Source organism: Grus americana, chromosome 3 (genome assembly GCF_028858705.1).
Source record: "Grus americana isolate bGruAme1 chromosome 3, bGruAme1.mat, whole genome shotgun sequence".
In the NCBI taxonomy this organism is placed as follows: Eukaryota; Metazoa; Chordata; class Aves; order Gruiformes; family Gruidae; genus Grus; species Grus americana.
Window position 1 is genome coordinate 78933754 of NC_072854.1, and position 20025 is coordinate 78953778.

At 43.2% G+C, this 20025-nt stretch overlaps 1 protein-coding gene across 7 annotated transcripts in view; it reads left to right on the forward strand.

Moving 5' to 3' along the window:
- The first annotated feature begins 496 nt into the window (after positions 1 to 496).
- SMOC2 (SPARC related modular calcium binding 2) overlaps positions 497 to 20025 on the forward strand; it is a 149533-nt gene continuing 130004 nt past the window's right edge. For all 7 annotated transcript variants that reach the window (XM_054821699.1, XM_054821700.1, XM_054821701.1 and 4 more), the window contains exon 1: positions 497 to 1141. In XM_054821699.1, coding sequence (XP_054677674.1) covers positions 1064 to 1141 — 78 coding nt within the window. In that variant the 5' untranslated portion in view covers positions 497 to 1063. The remainder of the gene's footprint in view (positions 1142 to 20025) is intronic.

Below are 20025 nucleotides of genomic sequence, written 5' to 3' on the forward strand. Positions count from 1 at the left end.
CCGCACCGGGCAGACAGTGCCCGCTCCCCGCCGTGCCAGAGGGCCTGGCAGCCCCCAGCGACGCCCGGCTGCCACCCCCCGCGCCGCAGGGCGCTGCTGCCTGGCTTTTACCCCCGCCAGAAATCTGGCTGCCTCGGCCCCGGCTCCCCTCCCCGTGCAGTGCCCGGCGGGCGGCGGGGCGGGCGGCGCGGCGCACCGGGCGGGCGGCAGGGCCAGGGTCGGGGCGCACGGGGAGGGGGTCGGGGTGCACCGAGTCGGGGCTCGAGGCGCCTCTCACCCTCCCCGCCAGGGGCTGCCGGTATTTGTACATGTTGATTCAGCAGGAGGCGGGGGTTGGGGGGGGGGGGGGAAATGAGCCTTACGAGGGGAGCAAGCCGGCGTCCCCCCGGGAGCACCGGGGAGGGTTAATCGGCGAGGATCTGTGGGTCTGGGAGGAGAAAGAGGAGGCCGGGCTCGGGAGGGGGGAGGATAAGAGGAAAAGGGGAAGAGCGGCTCGGTGAGGTCGCACACCGCCAGCCTCCGCAGCCGCGGCAGTGCCTTCCCGCGGCCCCCCGCCGGCGGCGGACACCGGAGGGGTGGTGTGGGAGGGTCCTCCCTTCCCGTCCTAACCTTTTCCTCCCGCTTCCCCTGCCACGGGGGAGACGAGGCTGGAGAGGAAAGAAAGCGACCCCCTAGGGCTAGGCAGCAGCCCGTCCGAGGCGGAGGGAGGCCCCGGGGGAGGCGGCGGGGTCCGGCGGATCCCCCCGGCAGTGCCTGCGCGGCGGGAGGGCGCCGGGAGAGGAGAGGCTGGGGGAGCGTCTCCGAGCCGGGGCTGACTCTTCAGGAGCGAGAGAGGGACAGAGAGAGGGAGAAACTGCCCTCAGCCTCTCAGCTATACCGCCGTCCCCAAATTTCAAGGGGTGGGGAAAAAGAAAATAGAGGACCTAAGCTGGGACCTCCCAGCGGGAGCCATTGAAAAGGAGCCAAAGCAGGCGTCGGGGGGGGGAGCGACATCCCAAGGAGAGTCCCCCTCCTCCGCTTCCCGGAGCCACTGCGTGCCCGCCGCCGCTGCCGCCGCCTCAGGATGTGGGTGCCGCTGCTGCTGCTGCTGGTGCCGGAGCTGTTCCCCGCCGTGCCGGCCCAGAAGCTCTCCGCCCTCACGGTAAGGCCGCCCCGCCGCTGGGCGATGGGCGCCGGGCGCCCGGCGGGTCGGTCCCCCGGGGCGCACCTGAGCAGGCTGATGCGCTCCCCACGGGCCCCACGCCCCTCAGCTGCCGGGCAAAGCGCTGCTCCCCGCTTTGGGCGGAGGATGGAGCCCCCAGCCGAGGTGGGCAGCTCCGCCGCGGCTTGTCCGGCAACGCGGGGCGCGGCGCGGTGAGCAGCCGGCACCGCCGCCCCTTCGCGTTTTTTCCAGGGGAGAGCACGGCCCGTGGCAGCTAAGTGGAGGTTTACTGTGGGTCTCCGCAGACCTTCTGGCCAATGTTAATGTCCGTGTTAATGCTTTTATATTCCCGAAGAGGAATAATGCTGTAGTGAAGTCTGCTTTTGGACCGTCTTGAGTTGACCGATTTTACTTTATTTTTAATTATAAAGCGACGTGAAACAAGCCTCTTTGGCTATTCCAGGCTCCGTGATGCTAAACATGGAACTCTGTGTAGAGATGGGTGAGCCAATTCATTAGGCTTGCTAAATAAGCCATAACCACTTCTTTAGCCAAGACCTGAGGTTTGCAGCTAATAGCTCAGTTCAGTCGTCTTGTAGAGCTTGCAGTGTTTGCAAAGCTATAATTAATGCAATCTGTAGAAATAAAAACATTTTCCTTAAATGTGTTTTTAAACAAGTGCTTGAGTAAACATAACGGGCGGCGAGGACCCCTTTCAAGCTGTTTTTAAGTGTTTTGGTGAGGGCTGTGCCCTTTAGAGTTTATTATGCTAAAGTTACAGGCAAAGTGAAATAGACCCTATTTTTGTCTCGTTCTTTCAGAAAATTTCTGTAAAATACTGAGAGTCGGCTTTTTTCCTTTTTTTTCAGGGTTGTATTTTTTTTCTTTTCTTTTCTTTTTGAGTTGGGGGGGATAGGAACAGCTCAAGGAGAAACGGCGGTGGTGGATGGCTGAGCTGCTCATACCTGAAATTCTTCAGAAAAAGTTTTGCCTTCTCGTCTAGTTTTTTTTTTTGGAAATTACTTGTAGATTAGAAGCTGCTAATTGAAAACTTTAAAAGAATGAATTTTCTCCATGAATTTTATAGTGTGTGGCATTTGAAAGTGTGGGACAGATAAAGTCAAGTGATTCTCATCTTTTGCTTTTTAAGAACCACATTTGAAGCACCCATTGACTGCCAGGTGGTATATACTATTCTAGTTAACAGGTTAACATTGCAATTTAATTCCAAGTTCATTTTCACAAATGTGTAAACAGAATTTACAAGAGATTACATGTTATATTCTTTGTTCTCTACATAAAAAAAATCTAAATACTAGCATGGAAGTAAACTGGAAATGCTACCAAAACTTAATTTGTCCAAATGTAAAATAAGAGTGATTGTGACTTGTATCATCTGTAAAAGATTTGTGACTCAAATGATGCCAAAGCCTTTTAACAGATGTATATAAATCACTGCTGAATGTAACTGTCATTCAGTGAGTGGTTGCTTGCCTCACAAAAGGGAAGAAAAATCTGGCCAAGGGCACTTGGGCAAACTCTTTAAAAATTAACTGTCATAGCCTTATGCAGATGCATTTGACCTCACTGTTAGCTGAGAGATGTCTGAAGTCCCTCTTGCTCCCTCTTTCACCCATCCAAAGTGTGTATTGTTTGTTTCTCTACCTTATAGTAGTGTGCATTTTTATAAACCATGACCAGAAAAGTTAGTCCTGGTGGAATCCCCACCCTCTGCTACCAAAAAGATAATGGCCTTGGAGACTTTAAGCTTTCGGACGGAATTAAACTTGAACATTTTGGTAAGGGTAGCTAGCCTTGTTAGTAGGGGACTGTAGGTAGTGAGCCTGTGCTAGTATTTCTTCTGCCTATGCTCTTCTTACAGGGATGGCTAGCCCATATGAATACTAGCCTACATTAGAAATCCTTCCATAAAGTGGGTAATGAACAGTTAGACACCTGTAGGAAGAAACCAACACACAGACGGACTCATGCACACCTACTTTTTACATTTTCCCACAAGACTAAATTTTGAATGAGGCAGGTTTATTTCTACTATTTGTGTACTTCCCTATTTAAACAACAACAAAAAAAGCAATGCTATTACAGCAACAAATACCACAGCACTAAATCATTCTTTACTCCTACAGTCATTTTGCTTATACACTCACAGACTGTATAACCCCTTCCCATGTCTACCTATCTCAAATATTCACGGACAGTATCTGCATAATTATAAGGAAAGCCAAACCCAAGCTGTGTAGAAAGACCAAGAAAATACAGGACTTTTTTTCATTTGCTGTTCCATTGTGTGATGACAGAGAACTACCATTCCTTTCTACACATCAGATTAAAATTTTCTTTTTATTTGTGGTTGAAAGAATAACAGACTGACATTTTCATAAATAACCAGAGGCCACAGGGACAGAGCATGTTTCACTGTGGACCTGAGTTTCATGAAAACTGCAGGATGATTATGGGGAGAGTGTGCACATCCCTGATGGTATCACACTGTCATGGGTATATGCAGCTTGCCAGGTGGTGGCAATATCAGGGGCACAGTCTCCTTAACTCCTCCTTACCAGGGGTAAATCTGCCATAAGATGAACCTTAGCAACCATGTGATAATAAAATTAAAGTTCCTTCTAGCAAAAGCAACTCTAAAGTTAAGGTCATTTTCTGAAAGATGACTACATGGATCGGAATTTTTTTCCTTGCCTCGGTGTTGAACAGCTCTGAGTTCTAAGTGAGAAACTGGATGATGGCCGAGCAGGGAGGTGGGTATCAGCGTCTGGCTTTACGTTTTTCATCTGTCTAAACAGATTTTTGGGCTGTTTTAACTTTATGTCCTCACTAGCTCCAGAAGCAGAGCAAGTATTACTTTCAGAGAAGACTTTCAGTAGTTGACAGAGCTGTATCCCCATGTAATTGGGAATAGCATTTTTGCATTTCCCTTGGGCAGAAATACCCACAACAACCACTTATGTCTATAGGTGAATATGTGGTTTTTCAGATGTTGGAAGCTTTGCAATAGTCCAAAAGCAAGAAATCACACAGTTTTCACACAAATAACACCTCCAGGAGATTTCTGATTGCCAACAGTCATATGATGATGGCTTCCTACAACCTTCATAATAGCCATCAGGACAATTTCTGGCAGATGGATGCATCAGAGTAGTCAACAGGCAGTTGAGATACCTCAGGCACTCTAGGGTCTGGTCCTCATGGTTACATCTAAAGTGAGTGTATGAGTGTTTTAACATGTCTCTCTCTGCCCAAACTGTGGACCCAGCCAGAATGCACTTGGGTCCCTGGCTGTGTGCCAGGGTAGAGGAGGAACATGAGGGATGGCTGATGCACACTTGAATCTTTACTGGGGAGCCATGATGTGCACCAGGGTCCAAGAGTTTCAAAGTTCTTGTGGGTTAAAGATAGCCCAAAGCTACTTTGGATTTGTAGAAATCTTGGCCTCTTGTGGTCAAAAAATACTCTTTGCTAAAGTTGCTCCTGGACCCATGTCTCCTGAGTAGGAGCATATTGCAATAACAGACAAAGTGAGGGGAAACATAGTATTCCAATTCTGAATTGCTAACTGAGCCACAGGGATGCATGAGGGAGGAGAATATTATTTAGTATTATATTTACTGTTATTTCAAATAAACAAACATTGGCAACAGAACAATGGCTTTCATTCTGGGAAGGTAGTCTGAGAGCTGTCTCATAAGAAACCATGAGATCTGGAGGGACTGTAGCCAATTTGGCTGCTCCTGGTTTTTCCTCCCCTTGTGTCAAATATTAATGTAAAACATTCTTACTTTCCAGAAGATATCGTAAGTAGTCTTGTTCTTTTACCTTGTTTATGGAAAGGCAGGTAATAGTCTGCAATTCTTGTAACGCATTGTTGGAACGTTTTTGCAATGCTGTATTTTTATTCTGCTCTGTGCGATGTACCCATTCTTTCTGGATGTATGAAACCAGTTGGACTTGATGATCTTAAAGGTCTTTTCCAACCAAAATAATGATTCTATGATGAGAGCTGAGCCCTATTGGCATATTGTATTAGGGGAACAGTCATATCTTGAGGATGTATTTGTTTTGAAACACAGTGTTTTGAAGAAAGCTCATTTTGTTCCTCGAATAAGTAAGTTTAAGATCCCTGCACTTATCACCACACTTACTTTGGCATTGTTTATGCTGTATTTTTGGAACCATCAGCTTTTATCTCAGTTGCAGTGTTGTGTGTGTGCATGTACTTGTACAAACAATAGGACACAAGTGTTTCTTATTTTAAAATTTTGATGACTTATACCACAAACTAATTTTAATCTTTCAAAGCCTTGCTGAACCATGTGTCCTTCTCAATACAATATTGATCTTAGATCTTACAAAGGAAGAAAGTTTGCTTGAAATCGCTTCTTGAAATGAACACCTCTGCCTGTTAAAAGTTCCTTTCATCAGAGGCTGAGTATTTCAGGGAACAATTGTTTTCTTTTTCTCCCTTGGCACATGCTTTGTGAGTATTCAATAGCATTTAAAGTGCTGGATAGCTTCCACAACACTCACCAATATAAGATGGACCACTAAGGTAGTTCAGTAAAGGGAAGCTAAACACAATCAAAGCTTTCCAAGTTAAGGACCCATTTAGATGGCGCCTGCAAACCCAAACATTTGGAAAAGTTACTCTAATTGTGACTCAAAACCCAAGCCCATAAATAAAACTGTAAGTGGCTCCAGATCCTAACAGCATTGTTACTGCAAATGGGCATTGGTACAACCAAGGGTACATCAGCTCTGAAAATAAAACACTTTCAACAATACTTCCTTGCAATAAACTCTCAAGACACTTCTCACTAAAGAAACAAAAACAAAACCTATGAGGGTTATTATTGAAAGAGTCAGCAAAACTTTTGATCAGGAGTTAGAAGTAATTTTTCTGCTTGCGGCCAACATAAACTCCACCTTATAATGTGAAAGACATAATGGCGATGGCAGGTTGACTGCACACCCATAAGATTTTAAAACTAGAAGCGAAGAGTAGAAGTGAATGTGGGTGGGAAGGAAGAGCAGGATAGGGGAAACAGAAAGAAGCAAATCATGCATATTTTGGCCAGTTGTGATGCTTTCGTCCATCCCCTGTTGCCCACTGAATACTTCGAGGAACGGCCGTGTGTATTCCTTGACAGTTGGCCAACTGCGGGGCTTGGTTCATTTTGAGATGCCTCCGAAGGTTTAGCTGCTATCCAAAACCTATCTGAACCGTATTGGTTTGGAAATCGGGCTACGAATCTTTTCAAGATCTGGCTCGCTCAGGACTTTGCTAGTGTTTCCATTTCTTCAGCCAGACCAGCCTCACCACAGGCGCAGCCATTTTCACGGTATTTTGGTACTTCCATTTCCTGTCAGGCCTGAGACCAGGAAGTGCAGAGGCGCCTGAAAATTAAAAACTGAGTAAGTAAGAGTTGGGATCAAAGACCTATTTTTGAACGGCAAATGAAGGTCTGAGTTTGGTTCAGGAGTGGCATTTTTTATCTGAACAAATTCCTATGTTCTTGGGGAAGCTGCATAGTGAACAGAGGTTACATTTTGCAAAGGAGTCAGGGATTTCCAAACATTTTGTGTTTTCTTTTGGATCAAAACCCACAAGCTTCTTAATTTTCTGTTTGATTCAATATTGTGTTTTGAGGTAGATTTTTAAAAAGTTCAGATGAAAGATTCACGATGAAGGTCATTTCACAGTGAAAAATGGGAACACTTTCTTCAGAAAGAATATAGTCAAAATAGTTTTTGACTGTGTGAATACTGCCCTCCCCTCCTCTGCCCCTCTACTGTCTTCTACAACAAAATTCTTGCGATGCTAGTCATTTTGGTCTTAATGCCCTGCATATTGTCACGGGGTATGCTTCTGTTGACATTTCTCTATGCATTTCTGGTTATTAATTGATAATCACTGCCTTCGTATTTATCTACAGTTGTAGATAAAACACTTTCCAGTACAATGTCAGCTGAGAGTCTGAAAAGACAAAATGCTTCAGGAAAAAACTTACAGTTTACAATATGCTGATGTTACACAGAATAATTTATGTCAAAGGAAAGGAGGGATAACTTAAGACGTAGCAAGAAACTGGCCATAAGCAATACACAGTAATTCTCTTCAGGAAAAGGACTGAGCAGAGGGGAGCAGGTACAGCATAATTAACTGCATTTTTTCCTGCACTTTTTCGATCTTTGCATAGTTGCCCCATCTATATAGGGAATTGATCTGAATTACCGCCATTGGTGTAATGCAATGGTGTGCCTGGGGTACAAGGGTACAAACTTTGGTGACGGAGAGGTGAAAGTTGCCCAAAAGCATATGGACTAGTATTTAGATTGGTGTGGTAACACTTTGTATCAGATGGTTTCTTAATATGACTTTTCCAAATTATGAATGGTCTTCAAAGAAGCAAAGTTAGTGTAGTGTCACATCTTGCCACAGAACCCGTGAAGTAAGTTTGTGTGGAGTCAGTCCCCCAAACTGAAGTTTTAGCCAGTCCTTGCAGAAGAAATTACCTTGATGAGTTAGTAACTGCCCTTCAGTGAGTTCCCCCCCCCCCGCCCCCCGCTTTCAAATTTATTAGCTTTTAAGAATGACCACTAAGTATTTCATCAGCTGCTGAAAATCCAGGCTAATAGAGAATACATCCTAGAATTCTTGTCGGGACGGAAAGAGAAAACATTTCCTGAAGGCAATCCTTTCCAGCTCTCTCCCTGGCTTGCTCAGTGTGCCGCTAGAAAACTTGCTCAAGAATGTTTACCTCATACCTATCCAAAACCTAACTTTTTTTCTTCATTTACTTTAGGCTGCTTGTTCTGTCATCTTCTGAGGCACTGAATAAAAATCCTTTTTTCTTTTGTGTTACCTTAATTTTGTTCTGAGGATGTAATAGTATACTTTCCTGTCTCTTAGGTGTTCATTTTTAAACGGTATACAAATTAGCTGTCATACATATGCTATAAATCTTTGACTTTCTGTCCTAGAGCACCTAAAGAGTACTTACATGAAAACAAAGAAAAATTCCATTGCTCTGGAATGCTCTTTCTTTATTTATGTCATGGCTGCGTGCTGTATTTTACAGATTTTTTAGGATACAATTGCTGCCATAAAATGCTCACAGTCTTTTGGTTGGGCTAGATTTGTCATACATTTATCAGTATTCTTTGTTCAGTGTTAAAGCAAGATACTGTCAGTGAATAAGCAGTGTAAATGGTCAGGAGAGGTCTATACATTTTTTGAAATTAAAGTAATGTCAGATAAAGAATCATTTTAATGGTACTCAGGATGGACTGACTATCATCCATGTAGCAAGCTGCAGTACAGAGTTTTCTCTTCAAATCGAGGGCATGCGTGGATGTCAAGGAGGGAAGGCAATGACTCAGTTTCATTATCTGTCTCTTGCTCTTATCTGGAGTAAAGCGGAAGAGTGTTGGAGTTTAGTCTGAGTAAAACTCTGCCACTGAGTCTCCTTACTACTTTGAAGGAGGGAGAGAAGGGAGAGTGACATTTTGGTGGACACATGAACCATTTAATCATATTTCGACCACAACATGACTACGTGAACAGAAATACTGTGAAACCAGACCACATGTCCTAAAGTGTCACAGAGCACAAAGTGGGTGATCTGCCTGGGATCTAGATCATGCAATCTAAAGAACTGATTCCCAAACTTTTTTCTTTGCTAGGTGCTGCTCTTTACAGTGGCATCTCTCTGCTAATGATAGAGTTTAGGGTCTGGGACTCATTTTTGGAGAATACAAGGTAGAAATATGGCATTGGTAGCATATCAGAAAGGCAGTGATATTAAAATGTGAAAATCTCTTCTCAGTGAGGCTGCTATGTGTGTGCCATGCTGGCTGCAGGGGGCTTGCCTTCATCCTGACTTACCATTGGTATTCAAACACAGTGGATTCCTATTTGGGACCATGAGGTGAACCTAGGGGTCTTAAAAGGAGACAGGAGGCCAGTATTTTAAGGACACGTTGAGCATGGCTTCCAAACTGGCTCTGACTCAGTTGCTCCAGTTAATGTATTTGTCCTCCTATCCGTCTGTGTAGGTGAAGAATTATTTAATGCATTTAATCACAGAGTTTTAATCAGTTGTCATTCACTTTAGCATCCACACTGATGCCACTTAGTGCAGCCAGAGGGGTGCCCGTGAAGCTGACCCAGGCTCTCCAAGGCTATATTTGCAAGTATTGTGGTCACTGTGAGCCATTTTTTTATGCCAATAGTGCTGTATAGCACTGCTGAAGGCCAGAGAGTAGCCATCATGTGGACTGATGTGCCTATTAGAGTGAAAAATCACTGTAGCAGATGTCATTTTTAAAGTAAAAAATTCTATGAAATAAATGAAGTAAGTGAAACCAGGTCCCAAGTATGCTACGTTGTAGTGGAGGATAGCACATGTTCTACAGACACCTTTGTCTCCACAAGAGAGTACAGAAATGAAAAAGACTGGCAACAAAGAAACTAAAGAAGGCTTTGACTTGACCATACATTTATTTGTTTAGTAAATTGTCTCTGGTCTGTAGGATGGCTTACTTTTGGGAGGCAGCCATCAGAGACTTCAGAGATGTAAGATAAAAAGCAGAGAGGGGATCTGTACAGATATTTCTCCATTTGTCCTTCTGCCCATTTCATTGCAAATACAGTCCGGTGGCACCACTTCCGCAGCATCCTCAGGGGCAGGGAGGTCACCTCTCTTCTTCTATGACACTTTAGGGATCCACCACGGGAGGGAGTGCAAGAGCAGCGCGGTCTGCTCTGTCCCCTCTGGGAAGGGCTGGAAGTAGGGGAATCCCTTGCTTCTCTACCCAGCTGCCTAAGTCTGGAGGGGAGGAGGGGGAAAACTGGGGGCTTTCTTTTTTCAGCACTTGCCACTCACTTGCCCATCAGATAGACCCTCAAATGGGAAAAATATCAAATGGAAAAAAACCTCAACAGAAACTATTGAAAGGTAAAATACAGTTCTGTAAAAAGAAAGTGTCTTCAATGACATAAATTGCCTTGACATTAATTAATCAGTAGCACTGGTGAGAGCTCAGACCAGGCTGGCATGGACAAGAGGGGAAATATGGCCCAACGTATGAGCTGCTCTTGACTGTGGGACACCAGGAGGGGTTCAGCCTGCAGAAAGCATATGGCCTGTTCATTTCATTGCCTGTATCCATACCATTTCTTTTTGCAGCATTTATTACAGGAATTCTGGTGAGCAAGACAAAACAAAGTGGACAACTTATTTTCCACACTGTATTTAATGAGATTATGTTTCAGACTGTGTCCTCCTGGGAAGGCAGTTTTCAAGCACGTCAAATTTTTGATGGATTTCAGCCTAAGTGGATTTAGTTGCAAATCTGAACTTTGTATGGGAGGTTTTATCTTTCCATCTTGTTTCCTCCTTGAAAGGTTCCATAAATTACATTTCTGAGAGAAAGGGAAAGATTTTTTGAAAGAAGTGTTCATTTGGTAAATTGCTCTTCTGTTTGAATTTCCCCTTTCCAGGTGCTGGATGACTCCCAGAGCAAAAGTTCTGTCATTGCTTGGTGATGGACTTCCATTAGTTTGCGATAAAATTACAAGGCAATATTCATGCACTGATAAATGATTTCTTTCTGAAAGAAAAATGGCAAAAATCAGAGCTCAAATGTCTATTTGTCTGCACCTAGTGCAGTAATTTTCTCCAGTGCAAAATGGGTATACAGTGATCTGAAGTGTCAGTGTTTTACATTCACTAGACACAAGGCCAGAGAGATGCAAGGCAATGAGAGAATCGGAGTATTGCCTACTAGATGGCAAAGTCAAATCTGACACCAAGATGACATGGCTTGAATATCGCTGAGAGATTGCTTTATGCATCTGGATGGTTGGTGACAAACCCACAGAAGCACAGCAGACACAGCACTGCTGATTTGATAGAGTGACCAGTGAGGTAATCACAGATTCATAATACATGTAGTGAGGTAAAAGAGCTAGCAGAAACCCTGCTGGTAGGAGGAAGCCCAGAAGAGCTTGAAGATGGCATCCTTTGTGACTCATGGTTTTGACTGGGCTGTCTCTGGCCTCTGCAGATTTTGCTCCAAACTGCTCCTTCCCCATACAGTTGATCTTCTCTCCTTAGTACATCTTCTTCCCCAGTGCCTTGTCTATTTATAGACTGTAAACTCTTTGGGTTTGTACCATGTTTTGGGCAAAAGAGCCTCATTCTTGGTTAGCCTTCTTGGTCTACTATTGTTATCAAGTTCAGTAATAAATAAGAGTAAATCTTGAATGACACCTGCTTACAGACAAGGCTGAACACACTGTGCTGCCACTGACTGTTGCAGCTGTGGCCACAGTCTTGTTCTTTACATCCTCTGCATAGTATCCACGCTGGCTACTTTTGTATAGACTTTCCTGTTTTGGGTTTGGGTTGGATTTTTTTGTGGAGTGTTTTTTTTTTTTTTAATCTTTTGTAAAGAATTGGAGCAATCAATTCAGCACTACAGGAAGAGATGAGCAAAAGGGTCTATTCCCTGGTCTTGTCATGCTGCTGGCCAAAGGGGATCTGCATAGTGCAGAGGGCCGAGTGTCATCTGCTTGGTATTTCCTGACTTGTGAGAACTTAGTGTTTCACTCTTATCATTGCCCTAAAGCTGGGGTTCTCAGGCTGTGGTATGTGTTTCCTCTCATGGTGCAAAACTCCTTCTCCCCTAAAGGAAAAAAAGCCCTAAACCAATGCAGCCTGGTCTTTCCTGCAAAGAATAAAGGGAATGTTTGGATGCCTCTTCCTATTTTTCCATGTAGCTCAGCATGGAGCTGGGAGCTTCTCTAACCACTGCCCTTCCCTACCTTTTCTTGAGGGAGAAAAGAAGATGGATCTGGATGCAAGATACTTCCATTCTGTGGATGCAGACCAAGGAGCTGAGAGCTGTTCTTGCTGCTACGTTCACCACCTCTTAAATGTGCTCTTTTTCTATGGCAGCAGCACCAAGAACCCTCTGGGAAACGTGGCCCAAAGGGTCTCTTGACAACCTCAGAAAGGCATCAAGCATTATCAAGGAGCACAGATCTTCTTCCTATAGGCTACCTCGTGCTTCAAAATGTTATCCATCAGCTGCAATAAATTCTCTAGATTGCCATCTCCTATCTTAAGACTACCCATGTCGGTCATATCTGTGTATGCAGGGGTGAACTGTATACATTCCCATGCAATACTTTTCTTCCTTTTGTTTTACAACAATGATTGGAAAACCCCAATAAATGTCTAAAGTTCTCTTGGGGCTAATAACTAGAATTTCAGATTTTTTTTTTCTTGAAGTTTATGCAATTTGATCTGACCACTTTGATCTGATTTTTTTTTTTGCTTGTTTGTGTGTTTTTGTCTAAGAAAGGGGATGATGCATAGGAGTTTAGTGTTAGCTTTCATTTGACAAGATTTCTAAGTTGCAAGGTTTTGACTGTGTTGGAGATGCTGCAGGGCAGCTGTGTTTGGTGGTTGATAAATCTGTGTTATGTAAAGACTGAAAAGAACACCATCTCCCTTGAAATTTCAGATCAAGTCCACTTCAGGAACTGCCTCAGGTGATAGTTTTATTTTAGTAGCTCTCTTGACTAGCATCCTAAATTATGAGCGAGTAGAGAGAGCTTTTACTGCTTGAATTCCTCATTATGACAGGAGCAATCAAAAAGTTACACAGTTTCTCTCCTTGACACAAAAGTAACTTATTTCTTTAAAACTGCTATTCTAAATCTTCTCCACACACCTGCGGGGTGAGGAAACTCCAAGTGAGATTCATTTTACAACCATGTCAGGAAATCATGCTCATTTAATACAAGTAAGAAGCAACCAGAAGCGTTCAATGAAATTAGGTGGTTACAAATAGGACTAATCACATGTAAAAACTCACTATTTGCACCTGACAGCAATTAAACTAGTGTCAGAGATGCAATGAAATTCCCTCAAGGGATCGTCATATAAATGAGTAAACATTAGAAAGAGTGTGCATGATGGATGGAAAAGCTTGAGAGAAATGACAAGTCTATCAAAGCTGAAGGGGTCACAGTTCATATTCCACTGCTATTTTGTGGTATGCAGGATGTCTCTCAGGAAGAGCCCCGCAGCTATCTGCTCTCAGCAACAGCAAAGCAGGTGTGCGCGTGTGTCTGAGGGAGGTAGAAATAGATGCTTTCTATTTCCCAGACCTGATGTTTCTTGTTTGAATATAGGTCAACACCTTTTAAACCTTTGTGATTATTTTTTATTGTTTCTGGTTTTGCTAGAACACTACTGTTTAGTGGAGTGACATGTAGAAGTTGTTAACAAAGTGTAACTGGAGCTGATTACTTAATTTCATATCAGTTTTTTGTGGCTGTAAAATGGCCTGAGGGCTGCAAGTGTCACGTCCACACATTCTGTGTCCTGCGTTGTTTAAAAAGCGGTGGGATGTGTGCCAGGTGTCTGCAAGGCAGTTCAAGTAGTGGAGAAGCGTGGGTGAGGCGAGTTGAGATGGTTTGCCCCCCTAGTACACCGTTTTGAGGGATCAGAAATAATTGTGCCTCACCATGCTGCAGTCCTTCCTGATGAAGGGGGGGGGTGTCACAATCACAGCTTCTATCCTGGCCCTCTGGAATATCAGTTTGCTTTTGTACACCCTCATTTGTCTTGGAAAGAAGACGTGCCTGAGACTGGCACTCAACAGAAGTAAGTTTGGAGCTCTCCGATCATGTCACGTGCGTCATGGGTAGAGGAGCTGCAGGTGCGGCTGTACATGGGTGCCCGAGGGTTTATATGATGGCAATGCAAATAGTCCACCCTCTTTGTGATGGATGCGTCCAACCTTGTCCATTACATCCTCCTGAGTCCAGTGTGAGTTTGAGCAAGGCAAAGTTGGACATGTGTCTGCCCTCCTGACTTTGGAACAAGGGAAACATTATTTGCTCTCCTGAAAGGAATAAAGGAGAGTTAACTTGACTATGGGTCTCCCCTGTAAGGGCAGGAGCATGCAGAGGAGCTTGGAGATGATTGCAATATCTGAAACTGATACTGTCAATGAGCATGTTTTGATGTGAAGCCTCAGATACGTGATAAAATCTGTCACGTACATGTCTGTCCCTTGAATAAAACAGAAACACTCAAAACTGGGAGTGCTAAGGTGGCTGTTATTCGTTCTGACTGCATTATACAGGCAAGCGCAATCAGGGATCATTGATTTCATGAAGCACTTTATTTTCCAAGCTCACACCTCTCCATCAGTCCTGCTGCTCCCCCCGCCTCCCCGTGGCCTGAGCTGGATTAGGATATGTAAGGTGAGGCTCCTCTCAAGCAAGCGTGCTTACCTGCTACTACCTTAGCTGAGAATCTGCCTTGTTGTCCAGAAGTGTTTGTGCATTGTGTTAAAACTCCTTCTGCAGATTGCATATGGAAGCGTGCAATGCGGGAGTTTGCATTTTCAACAGCCAACCTCCGTTTTAGTAGCTGTATGATGCATGAAACTGGTTAATGCTGTTATTTCAGTTAATGTGGCCAGTACTCCCTCCTGTCCATTAACTCGAAGCTGTGAATGGTGTTATGAAGTGAAGGGTCGGTCTTTCAGTGTATGGGTCACTTTACATTGTTGCAGCACATTAATCAAGGTTTCAAGCTTTCTCTAGGGCAGAGATCTCTTTGCTTTCTCAAACAGCTGTTGACTACATGCTGTCTCTCAGACAGACGTTTTTCTTCATCACGCTTTTTCTGTCAAAGGTGAACACCATTGCACTATTGCTATTTCATTTTCCAAGTTGCATTAGGATCTGTGCCATGGGAATCCATTTAACTGTTATGATGTTGTTCAAATACACTGCAACTTGAATCGAACACTTGGCAGATTTAGCCTGATAGACTGTGAATCCAGATGTTATCCTTCTGCTCATCTCCTGATAAAATATGTACCCAGTACTTTGTTACCCTAGCGATAATTTGTCAGTTGCACTCGGCTTCATTATGGACCCTTCCCTTACCCTGTGGAGGGTGGCAGATCTGCCTGGTGGAGAAGTGTAGTTCCAATGTGCTTAATAGGTCATTTGGGAATTTGTCTGGGCACCCCTTCCTCCTAGAAAGTGTACATTAGAGCTTGGGAGCTAGTCCTGAAGCTCTGATAATGGCCAAATGAGTGCCAGTGTGCCTACAATGCCTCTCAGAAGCAAAGGAGACAGGTTTGATTAAAAAAAAAAAAAAAAGATTGGGCAGATATTTCTGCTTTATTCCCAGGTGACTGGTAAATCACTGCTGTGTTTCCGATTGAATGGCTAAGTCTAAGAACAAGCTCACACACAAAGCGCAGTTACAGTTGCCCAGTTGTTCCTGTTTATTTACCACCATCTCTGTAAAGCCTAGTTCTTTAGGAGCCAGTGGAAAGAGTTGGTGAAAAGGATGGTTCCCTCACCTACTAAAGAAGCATTTGTGAAAGGCCAGAAAAGATATCAGCTCTAAGATGGGCTGAAAAAACAGGGAGAGAAGAACCACATATATCCAAAGATAGGTGCATATATATTCGAAGGATCAAAAAAAGAAAAGCACAAGAGAAGAATGTTTTAATCAATATCATATACAAGATAGCCATCTAGCTCCAGGCAGCCTAGAGAAAATGTTCCCCTCTTGCCCAAGTCATGTACATGCATGTACTGACTCCTTTGGGTTTTTTTGTTTTTAACTGATTTCCTTCTTTAATGGATAGATGGCTTTTCATTATCAGAGATTTAAAAATAATTGTTATCAATAACAAAACAAGTAAAACCTCTGCTAGCCAATCTGATTAGCTGAATGGCAAAATGTTTTCTTTCATGATAAGAATTATGTAAGCAAAGCTACAAGTGATTAAAAATGGTATTAGCATAAAGAGGGAAGGAATGGAGAAATTTGGGCAATTTTTTTATAAGTTTTTTTAAAAGGCAATTTCCCTATGAAATGTTGCATTTTTAAAGAAACATTTCTTAACAAACAGCTCTTCTGTTTGAAAGTTTTCTATAAACTTTGTGGATTTTATTGAAATCCTGGGTTTATAGTGCTGATGTTCTGAAAGAGACAGAGAAGTAGTCATTATATTGTACTCTAGAAATACGTAGTAATGCAAAGGAGTTTTGTTTCCTAAAAAAGCTGAGAGAAGATAAAAGTGCAGGAATTCTAGCAGTTTTTCAGTAGAAGGGGGTTTTAACTGGAAAGAACTTCAAGCAGCTATAGTATTTCATGTAACATGGAGGCAGCTACAGGTTACTATAGGTATGTGTATAGTTTTGTGGTGTATCAGTAACCATAGCTAAACAGGAGTTAACACAGTTTTAAAAGTTTCATGAACTGAGTCCACTTCTGTGAACCTTATCTAATCTGAAAGGTATTCTGCAAAATTTACAAACTCTTCAACTTCTCTGACTTAGCTCCTTATTAGCGATCACACCAGCTTATTTCGATATTGAAGACAATACAGCAGTACTTAGTGTTGCCCTTTTTTGCAATTACCCTTTCTCCTTTTGAGAGTTCCTCTACCATTTTTAATATGAGAATATACATTTCTGATAAAAGATTTGACATATGTCAAGGATGCGGCTCATTTAAAAACCAGTATATCAAGCCCTCTGTTCATAAATCCATAGCTTCAATACAGAGTGGCAAAAATGTCCAAGGATTTTGCAGATTTTACAGAATATTTTTCAGCCTTGACAGAACCTATAAAATGAGGCTCAATTAATGAAACATTTGAAGGCATAATAAATACTGTTTAATTGTCATGTCAATACAAGTAAACCTCTCGGGTACATCTGAAGTATGGGCAAAATTGACATTTGAATTTTGAATCATTATTTAGCATGACAAGAGACTGAGATATGACAGGTAAAGCTGTTGATCGTTACTTTTGCTAACTTGTTTTCTGATCAGACGTATTAAAATGCTCACAGACAGCTTCAGATTTATCCCTGCAGAAATAGGGGAAAAAGATAATATCCTTATACAACTATCATCAAAGACAAGCGCTTATAAAATAAAAGTGTTTATTTTATTCTCACGGATTTTTTACCTGTTTCATACTCAGTCATCTTTGCATGGCAGATAAGATCATCTATAGAAGTTTAAAGATGTGATTTGGGGGATGTCCCCAAAAATCCATTCTTCAAACATGCCCTTGAAAAATCCCGAGCTATTTCATTTATGTATTTTTAAAGATATTTTTGGTGCTATATAGAAAATTAGTTTTCAGGTTGCTTGTTTCACTGGGTAAGCATAGTTCCTTTACATTTATATCACTTGCATGATCTTAGTGTCACAGTGACCTTACCCATAGTAAAATCTTTAGTGTCAAAATAGTCCAATCTTACAACTGTCTTCTCTAATTACCCTAATTACTCAGTGTCAAAACATCCCTACAACCCAGTCTAAATACATTTGAAGCCAACAAATTAGCACATGCAAAGCTTTTTTCTCATATTATTCAATTAAAAATGAATTCTCCTTCCTCAGTCCAAAGCAAATCATTACACATCAGCTCTCAGGGGACCAATTCCTTTCTACTTGAACCACTACAACTGCCAAAAACCTCTTAATATGGTAAAAAATGTAATGTGAAAGGCAAGCAGTCTACATTGGAGTGTCAGGCGCTGTGAGGACCAGGAAGTGGGAGCGGTGGGGGCTTCCCAGGGGCAGCCAGAGCCCGTCCCACCCCCAGCCAGGAGCAGGCAGCCATGGGGGACTGGGGCAGCCCCAGCCCCGCGAATCGGGCACCTCCCTGGGGATGGGCTGGTGTCAAGGTGGGAAGTCACCCACAGGTTGGGGTCTGGGTCTGGATGAGCAAAGCCCTTGGCGAAGCTGCAATGTGGTGGGAACAGTGGATCAGGCAGAGGCCAGGCAGCAAGGGTTTGGCTGAAAAGCAGCTCCCATGGGCAGGGGCCAGCCCCAACTGGGTTGTCCCCCCACCCACCGCTGGCCTGGGAGCCTCTCCCCAGGCACACCAGGAGAAGAGGGCTGCTGCAGTTGTGCTGTCTCTCTGTTGACCCTGAGCCCAGGCAGCCAAACCTTTATGAGGGGCGTGCTTTCAGGACCCGTACACCGAGATCCAACATCAGGTTTAAGTGCTACAATCCAGGAGGCACCCTAAAAAACAGCTGTATAATCTGTGAAGTAATTCTTCCAATGAAAAATCCTAGCAGCCAGATTTTTGATCTGGAAAAGGTGACAGAAACCAACTTAAGGCAAGCAGAGGCCAAGCTGTTGTTTCCATTTTTACAGGACAGAAGCTGTGTTGGTTGGCTGCGGTGCAGGAACCCCAGTAAACCACCTCTGCATTCTACTTCGCACTGTGTAGCATTGTACTTTGTATAATACAAATTGTATAGCTTTAAATTGCTATGAAATACACGGGCAATAGAGAAAATAAACTTCACACATATGTTATGCTGAAGTTCCTTTGTTATTCGTGAATGAAGGCTTTTCCCTCGGAGAAGAATAATCACAAACAAGAAGATAAGCACAATACCAAACCTAAGGATTCCATCATCCGCCGAGTAATGAAAACAGACTGAAGGGAGACCCTGAGGAAATGAATCCCTATGATCTGGGTGTAAGAAACTATAGAAGAACGCAACCATCTGCATAGAGGACTGTCTCCGACAGACTGCGGAAGCAATGTGTGTCCAGCAGTCTTACAGCTCATCACCTAGTATGTCTAGGGAGCACTAGTCTTTGTAGGTTCCCACATCATATTGAATATTTTTGCAAGACAGCAGTTACCAGACTGTTGACCACTCATGTTAATATATCTGACATGATAGCCAGCATGCAGATAAATGTCCCCCATCCACAATATCCTTGGGTGTGAGCTGGAGCAAGCTATAACAGGAATTGAATAAATTGCTTTCCACATTGCTTTCCCTGCTTTCCACACCATGTAAAGTGAAAAGTGCAAGCAAACCTTGTGAAAGCTTGGGTAGGCTGCCAGAGACAGAAGCTGCAGAGGGGACACGTCCGTGTCTGTCTGTGTGCATGCCTGTGTACGTGTATATGGGCGAAGGAAGCAGGAAGGATGCTTTATGACTGTTTTTGCGCTGCGCAGCTGAGTGTTGTGCAAACACTCCTGAGTTGTAGGAGACCGCATAGCTCAGTGTAACTGTGTTATCATGGCACAGTGCCCAAGCTGCTACGGCTTGCAGAGCCGTGCAGCATTGAGTAGACGTTACCCACCTACAACAACCCTAATGTGGCAGTACAGTTCTCCACCAGCCAGTGCAGGGATGCCATAGATTACTATGCTTGTAATCATCAGATACATTTTTCCATGTTTTCAAATTTCAGAAGACTAAACTGAACAAGCAAGTTGCAGGTAACTAACAGACGTGATTTGCCTTCAAATGTTCAGCCCGGAAATGCCTTAGTGAAATAATTTTCTATTATCTTGCAAAGCCTGGTCAGAAATAGCTGTGGGACCACAAGAACTGATCTCATGTTGACAAAAGATCAAATTTCGTGCCTTGTATTTGCAGTTATGAAACAAAAGGTACTTGCCAGCATCAGCTTTTCTGAGACAACAAGAAAACTCTGAAGGACACTTCCTCCTCACTGAAGAAAGAAAAAAAAGAAACAAGTATTCATTTCTTGCTCTAACAGAAATGATATTTTTACTTTTGCATTCTTAATTGACCATATCAGGATTTTTTTTCTGGACTTTAGGAGAAATCTTTACACTGAAAGCATTTGCAAAGTAATTTGTGTTACTGTCATATCTGGCCATAAGGGTGGACACTAAATAAAACCCAGTTTTAGGATTTGCAGAAGTTTTTCCATTCATAGTTAATCTCTTTGATCAACTTGAATGAATAAATGATAGGAAGAAATCTTACAGTTATCTTG